The 8,528-nt window shown below is 42.8% G+C and overlaps 1 protein-coding gene across 1 annotated transcript in view; it reads left to right on the top strand.

The window, feature by feature from the left end:
* The first annotated feature begins 506 nt into the window (after nt 1–506).
* Nucleotides 507–8,528, top strand: part of AKAIN1 (A-kinase anchor inhibitor 1) — a 30,331-nt gene continuing 22,309 nt past the window's right edge. Inside the window, exon 1 of the mRNA XM_077809055.1 lies at nt 507–657. Within this exon, the coding sequence (XP_077665181.1) occupies nt 642–657 (16 nt within the window). The 5' untranslated portion in view covers nt 507–641. The remainder of the gene's footprint in view (nt 658–8,528) is intronic.

The following is an 8,528-nucleotide window of genomic DNA, read 5'->3' as shown; positions in this document are numbered from 1 at the left end:
CCTTTATTTGGCCTCTGGGGCATCAGCAACCTCTTCTTTCTTTCTCCCATCCTCTTTCCACCGTTCACATTTCTTCTGTCCTTATTCGCGTGGCCTAAACGCCTCAGCGCCTGGGTAGACGGCGGCCAGCCCAGGAGATCAACTTGTGAAGTCTTTCAAATCTTAACCCTAGGGAACTAAACGCACGAAGCCTGAGCCCATTAGCCAGGGTTGCAGACGACGGTCGAAAGGCAAACCCCTAAATGTCAGGCAGCTTCCAGTGGGGCCGCTGACAGGAGTTAATGAGGAGCAATTAGCTTGCCCCCGCTGGGAAGCGCTGCTAGTCCCTCGCCCGCCTTCCCCTTCCTCCCGCTGCTGCGCCAGGCTGAGGGGGTGCTTGCGCTGGCTCCTTGCGCAGGACTGGCGTGTGCAGCAGGCGAAGGACCGAGGAGTGCGCCGAGTCTCGGAGTGCGCCGGAGCGGTGCATTGTGGAGGGAGCCCGCGTCCCGCCGCCGCCGCCGGGGAAGCCTCCTGCCATCGGGAAGCGCCGAGGCTGGGAGCTGTCCAAGGTGCCGGGGGCCCTGCGACACCCCCGCCGGCTCCGGCGCTCCGGCCCTCCCGCCTCCTCCCGCCCTGCCCGCGGCGCCCGGCCGGACACGAGCATGGTGTTTGCTCCAGGTAACGCGCTGCCCTTCGGCTGGCGAGTGAGCGGGTGCAGGCGGGCCGGGCCCCGCTCTCCTGGGGAGGGGGCTGAGCATCCCCTCGCTACTCACCTGGGAGCGCCACACGCTCGCCGGCGGCTTCCCGCGCCCGGCCCCTGCAGACCCTGGGGTGGGGGTGGGGGGTCCCAGAGCGCGCCTGGCTCCGCGGAGGCTGCGGTCCCCTTGGGCAAGCGCCGGGCGGAGCCCCAGACCCTCCGCCCCCGGAGCCGCTTTCGGGGCCACCTGGCACCCCCCGCGCAGAGCTAAGTTTGGCGGGGGCACGGGATGCTCTGGCGGCGGTGGGGCCGGGGCTCAGGCTCTGCTGCTGAGTGCGCCTGGCTTCAGCTGCTTGTGGGGCAGCGCGACAGACCAGCCTCCAGCCAGGGGGGCTGAGGGAGGGAGGCTGGAAAGGCTCGTGGGAGGGGGAAGAGAAGAAAATGCACAGTCTTGCTAGCAGGGGTGGTGGTCTTTACACCGAGGAGGAGGAGGAGAAGGGGAGGCTGCCTAGGGCTAAACTTGGGTAAGTTAGAAACAAAAGGTCACCTAGGTGGCTGCTGTCAGAAGAAAACTCCTTGCGGGCAGGCAAAGGAGCAGCTGTACCAGAGAGCGGGCACAGCATGGTGCCCAAGTGAGGGGGGAGCCTACCTCTCCTTTTCAAAAGGGAAGTGCCAGAGGCTTTCCCTCGGGGCTAGGCGTCTAAGTCACTCAGGTCCTTTTGAAAATGTTACTTGCCGACTAAAGAGATCTAGAGTATCCGAATGGGAGAGTTCCCCCCGGCCCCTCCTGCGATCCTCACTCAAACAAACTCCACGGGGCGTCTTGCAGGATCTGGCCCTAGAGGCTTAAGATGCAGAATCATTGCTGAAAAGATCATCACCGGAGTTGCATTGGACTCCGTGTATTTTGGTGGGGTGGGGAGAGACTGAAGAAAATCAGGGTGGTGTGGGTCAACGTAACTTGTATAAAATGGCATTTGTCAGGAGGAGCTTATTGCTTTTCACTTCTTCCCTAAAACTTAGGGTACTAGTATAACTGGTCCTGACCAGTGTAGCAGAAATGAGATAAGAGGGATGTAATTTGAGAGGGTTTAATTTTTAAAGTTTTCATGTTCCTAGTTTCAATTTTCTTTTGCTTTGAGAGTCTATATCCTGTCAATTAAAGGGATATGAGTGTGAAATGCTGGAAGGCTATATATAATAGCCTCAAAAAGCCTGTTTGGGTTGAACCGGTTAGCCTGACAACTGAAAGACACAGCATTTTGAGAAATTATCTGTTTTCAAAATATTAGTCGTGTATTTCAAGTTGCCCAGTTGCTTGCTAATTAGATACACCCCCTCCCCAATGTTTTGGATTGGAAAGAAAACCAAGGAAACAATTTGTTTGTCTTAACTGAACCAGACTCTTTTTATTGTAGCATCCCTTCACACTCCTTTTATCTGACAGTCCAGATGTCTCTCACCATTAAACATGGCATTGTAAAAAAGCACCATGGGACTGGAGTACTGCAGCAAGAGATAAAATAATGAAAACAACCCCCCCCCCCAAAGGATGGCAATAAACTGACAACAAATCTTCCATTGATATCTTGTGCTACACAGAACTTTCTTTTCACATGCCTAATCCATAAATAGGAAATTGTTTTATGCAAAAATTCTGTTTCAAACAGTCATGTTCCCTTACGACAATTGGTGCCATATCATAGATAAGGTAACGAACGAACAGGGATATCTAGGAGGTTAGAAATCAATCATGGGAGTTTGACATTATCGTAAAATGAGAAAGGAGAAAGCTTGAGTGGACTGCATTTTTAATCAGTTTTCTTATTACAAATCAGTCTGAGTATTATTTCTACTTTAGATACAAGAAGTTTACAATTTTATAAGAAGATTGGGGAAATATTTTGTAAACCTTTACCTTTCTTATAGTAGCTGTGCTACAAAACACTTTCCACATTTGCTTTGGAATAGGAGTTTCATTCTGTCTTAAATTTTCTGCTCTTATCTTATTATGTATGAGCTGGTACTCTGTTTCATTTATGTGCCTTTCACAGCACATAAAGATTGTTTGTATAACTGGAAATGGTTATACAGTTATTTCCTTAAATTTAATGTCTACAATGATAAACATCTAGCAGCCATTGGTTCCAGAAAATAATAGGATTTAGGATAATGCATCTTATTTAGCTGTAGCCAGCTATAGCTTCATTTTGTTTATATTCAAAAAAATCTATCAACTCCTGAAATAATAATGAATAAGTTACTCCACAGCACAAACTTATACTAGATTATAAATTGTGAAATAGAAGTAAATCTTCTGACTTAAATAGAACTTTTAAAAGGCTAACCCAACTGACTCTTGACAAATAGATATTTTCCTTTAAATTCCTGCTACCTATATCTATTACCTTAAATTCTCACACCCACTGCTACCAATATACAGGTACCTACAAATTATTGGACCTGATGGATCAAAGCCTGTAAATGATGGGCATCTTTCAGTGTTCAAAAGAAAATGGGCCTAATTCTTCACTGACTTCCACCATGTGTCTCATTTACACCTGTGCAAAATGGGCATAAAATGCTACCACTTTGATGTGATCGTGTTTTACACCCACTTTTAATTCACAGAAGATAGGTATAAATGACTATACAAGGTGCCAGGGAGTGGAGAAGCTAATCCAAAGGGCAGAGATTTTTTTGTTTGTTTGTTTTACTCTGGTTCACTGCATTGGTTGATTTGCTAATCACTTAGACACTATGGGCCAGGCTCTTTGCCAATGTACAGGGACTGTAAAACCATTTCATACAGGTACCTGGAGATCCTACAATGTAGGGGACATCCTCTGGTGGTGTAGCTCCCCTATGCTATTCTCCTCACAGTGGAAGGTATATGGTCCATGAAAAGGTGGCATGGACAAAGGACCCTTGTGTTCTGGCTAACCCCAGTTGTTACTGCTTTAACTCGTGCCAATGAGTGAATTGGCCTTTTGTTGGCCCAAATTAGGAGGCTGTAAAAGAGGTGTGAAATCCTTCCTCACCCCAAGTCATGGCTGCAGTACAGTTCAGCCAGGACCAAACCATGGGGTCTATGTCTTGAAGTTTTGTCTGCTTGCTGAATTCAGCAAAAGTACTTCAGGCAGCCTACAGAGTGGACTAGTCCCCCCCCCCCCCCCCCGTTTGCGTCATTGGGTGGATGGGAGACTGCAATGGACCTGGGTCAGGTCAAAAGAAAATGAACTTTGCACTTCCCAAACTGCAGTCTGTCTTAAAAATGAATTCCAGATATTAAAAAAAAAAAGCTTGCAAAACTATATGCTATATAAAGCCAATTATTATAAATAATTCTACAACCTACCACTTTGTTTTCATAATGTAATGAATACCAAATTATTAAAGCATTCAATAGTTGGCACAAACTAGGAAAAGATGATTCTATAAAGTGACAATACAGAGTTGTTACCTAGCTGTTACAAACTAATTCCTCTTGTCCATCATCAACCTAAGATATTCATATATAAACATTAATTTTATATAGGCTTATTTCAAAATAAAGGTAACATTTCATTACGTCTCTTACAAATGCTTCTAACATATTCTATAACAATTTAAAAAGTACATTATAGTACCACTAAGAATTACTTTCCAATATCGTATTTTCAGTAACTTATCATAATTTATTTTTCAAGTTGTAGCCATTCATGCTTATTCTCAACCCAAATGTGAATTTTTCCCCCCATGTGGAAATATTGAATCAAAACCAGTCATTTTGATTTGTCTAGGCATGAGCAAAAAGAATGTGGCTTTCATACTTTAAGGCAATTGTCTAACATTATTTTGCACTCAGATCTATTTTGTTTTAATCCTTCAAACTGTGTATGTGTATATTCCTGCATAAGGAATGCTTTTGTTTTCAGAAGTGAGTCTGAAAATGTTAAATATATAAAAATGTGTTTATTTTGCTAATAATCTAATGTTGGGATAATTGTAAGTTTGCATAAAACTTATTGCATCTTTATTAGTTGCCAAGAATGGTACTTTCCTAGAGTTTAAAGCAAGAAGGAACCATTAGATCATCTAGTCTAACCTCCTGTAATCTCAGGTCATTAAATTTCACCCAGTTACCCTTGTATTGAGCCCAATGATTTATCTGAGTAAACCAGAAATTGTGTTTGACTAAAGCATATATTCCAGAAAGGCATCCAATCTTGATCTGAAGACCTCAAGAGATAGGGAATCCATCACTCCTCTTGGTAGCTTGTTCCAGTGGTTAATCATCCTCACCGTTAAAAAGAATTGTGCCTAATTTCTAATTTGAATTTATTTGGCCTCAGCTTCCAGCCATTGGTTCTTGTTACACCTTTCTCTGCTAGATTATAGCCCTTTAATACCTAGTATTTTCTACCCGTAAAGGTGCTTACACTCATGAAAGAGGGAAGAAAAGGTTGGGGTTAGTTAAACCTGGCAGTATTTCTATATGAGGATCATTGAGCAAGCACATTTCTATAACGTCTAACTAGCTTGGACTTTTACTTCATGGTATTCACTGCTCAACACCATTTTGCTGCAACAATAACTCTGTCACTAGCACAGCTGTTCGTAAAATGTTTAAAGCTATTAGTATTGCTAACTTGCATGCCGACACGGCAGATTATGAATGCATCCTGTATCAAAGGAATTTTAGAAGTCACATTAAAATGGAATGGTGTCCCTAGCCTCTGTTTTTCAGAGGTGGAGATGGATGGCAGCAGAGAGATCACTTGATCACTACCTGTTAGGTTCACTTCCTCTGGGGCACCTGGCATTGGTCACTGTCGGCAGACAGGATACTGGGCTGGATGGACCTTTGGTCCGACCCAGTATGGCCATTCTTATGTTCTTATGTTCTAAAATGCAATGGAAGAGATAGCAGCTGCATACTTAAACAGATATTTTTACTCATCTGAATAGTCATAATCCTGTCTAATTTAAAAGCTGCAGAGATTGCGGTCCGGTGTGTAGTCTGATGTGACCACATGATACTACATGGTGTTTTTTGCTTGTTACTTATGGTTGCAATGGCTGCTCTCAATCCTAAACTCTGTCTCCAGTGCACTACCCAAGCCCTTAGGGGAGTAAGAAACAAAGAGAGAATTACATACCTGTAAGTTTGCTTCTCTGAAGGTGCCCTATTGTAAGATTCTCAGTCCTAGGTCTTAGTTCCTTATCATGACACAGCTAGAACTGCCCTACCTCCAAAGGAAGTTTGACCCCTGAAAGTAGCAGTGGCAGGGTAGAGCATGGACTAGGTGCCTAGTGGTTATCATACAAAATCCCTTATGGCTGTAAATGTTGCCCTCCAGTATTCTAGTCAGTTCTTACGAAGGTAAAAACAGAAGCCAATTCATGAAGATCAATGTAAGATTTAAAAGCATGGCTAGTGTAGGATTATTGCTCCTTAGCTCAGGATTGACAGAACTCATTGTATAGCAACATTTCTACTCGTCATAAGATAAGGTTTTGCAAACCCTACAAGCTTGGCACAGTATGATATAAAGGTTGTATTGCAATTAGTTTGGTGTGGCTGAGTGGTTAAGCTATGGGAGAATTATGCAGGCAATCCCAAACAAGTACCTGAAATATTCAACAAAATCAAGAAGATTAAGGGGTGGTCAGAATTAGCTCAATTATTAATTTGAGATCTGAATTTAATTTGTCAAGAAAAAAATCTTAAACGTGTTAATATAGTGAGAGTTGAAATACAATTTATTTTCTTAAATTATCCTGATCGTACATTAAGACAAATTCAGATAAATAGTTGAAGGCACCTTTCACTTCCAGGTAAATGGGCTGAATCCAAAGTAGGTCATTAGCGACCACCAGAAATAATGGAAATTAGGTTTCTGTGCAGTGGTCATGTTAAATGAGATGGTCTTAGTGTTGGTTTTGGTGGGGGTTTTTGTTCCAGACATATCCACTACTGGCCTTGGGAATAATCTGCATCTACTAAGCAGAGAAGTAAAGCTGTGAATGGGAAAAATAGAATGAGTTACTCTTACTTCTACAGTTTTTCCCTCCAGGTCAGAATGGGAATTGTTCTTCTAGAGAAAATTGCTCTGCTAATGTCTGCTGTACTTGCTCTATGGATAAATGATACCTCATTTTCCAGTGGTTTCAGTCTAGCAACATTAATGAGAAATAAATTCACCTAAATGTACTATCAACTATAGTGAAAGCTGGATTTATTCATATACTCTTGTTAATCTGGGCTCCCTTGTATTAAGGGTACAAATAAGGAGTTAAATAAAAATTATTTTCAAATTAAAAATCAATCTATATATTGACTGGCTGAAATAAGTTGCCTCAAAGTGGCCAGTCTATGATCAGGATACACACTCTGTGATAAATTAAGTGGGGGATAGCTCCCTTTTATGGACACCCAGCCAGCCAGTTAGCTATAAAATCCCTGTTAGTAGCTGTTCTCTACTTGCTTTACCTGTAAACGGTTAAAAAAAAAAAGCCCGTAGGTAAAAAGATGGGAGTGGGCACCTGACCAAAAGAGCCAATAGGAGGGCTAGAACTTTTTAAAATTGGTAAAAAAAACTTCCCCTTTGTCTGCTGTTGTTGTTCTCCGGAGAGAGGAGACGCAGAGCAGGAACAGGGCTGAGTTATGCTGTAGGAAGCTTTAAGCCAGGTATGAAAAACCATCAGATCATACCTAGAGACTACTTATTTGAAACCCCCAAATATGTAAGTAGATCAGGGAATGTCTAGAAAGATGCGATTAGGTTTATCTTTTTTTTTCTTATTAGCTTGTGGACTCCTCTGTGCTAACCCCCAAATGCTTTTGTTCTGCTTGTAACCTTTAAGCTGAACCTCAAGAGAGCTATCTTGATGCTTCATTTTTGTAACTGTTTTTTTAAGACCTAGCAAAAAGCCTGAGTTCCAGATGTATTTTTTTCTTTTTGTTTTTAATAAAATTTACCTTTTTTAAGAACGGGATTGGATTTTTGTGTCCTAAGAGGTTTGTGCACATGTTGTTTTATTAGCTGGTGGCAACAGCTAATTTCCTTTGTTTTCTTTCTCAGCTCTTTCCTGGGTCGGGGGTGAAAGGGCTTGAGGGTACTCCACAGGAAGGAATTCCCAAGTGTGCCTTTCTGGGTTCCAAAAAGGGGGTTTTTGCACTTGGGTGGTGGCAGCATCTACCCCTTCAAGGTCAGAGAAAAGCTGTAACCTTGGGAGTTTAATACAAGCCTGGAGTGGCCAGTATTAATTTTTAGAATCTTTGCGGGCCCCACCTTCTTCACTTGAAGTGCCAGAGTGAGGAATCAGCCTTGACACACACTCTCTAGTAGTCTGTACACTTATACAGAATAGCATGCATTACATTTTGAAAGATTGTCATTGAAGCAGTATCTGTGTCAGTGCTGGCAGAAATGAATAGTTTGACCTTAACAGTACACTGCTTCAGGTTTCTTCAGTCTATGAAGTCCAGGCAGGTGAGCTCTGTATTGCTCTCATCCAGCCTCATTAATCTCTGAAGTAGCATTATCAGAAGATTCTTTCTACCTCTGTCTACAAGAGATCTTGGAATCTTCTGCCCGAAGGAATAAGATGAGCCCATATTTCTTTCCTAGGGATGCACAGATGTGTGAGGCAGAATGTGTGATGCACTGTATGCTACTTACAGTGGTTCTCTTTGTGAGATGCATCTTTAACATAGTACTACAACAAACTCTAGCTTGCTTTTCTAATTAGAGCAGCTGCTGAAAACATGAAATGGCCACTATTGATTATTGCATCCATTCATAACTTGTCAGTGTGAAGGGGGTGCACATCTGTTAGCCCATAAAAAAGCCTTCCTGGTTATGAT

The sequence above is a fragment of the Eretmochelys imbricata genome, chromosome 2 (assembly GCF_965152235.1).
Source record: "Eretmochelys imbricata isolate rEreImb1 chromosome 2, rEreImb1.hap1, whole genome shotgun sequence".
NCBI classification, from domain to species: domain Eukaryota; kingdom Metazoa; phylum Chordata; order Testudines; family Cheloniidae; genus Eretmochelys; species Eretmochelys imbricata.
This window is presented reverse-complemented; position numbering and strand designations above follow the sequence as displayed.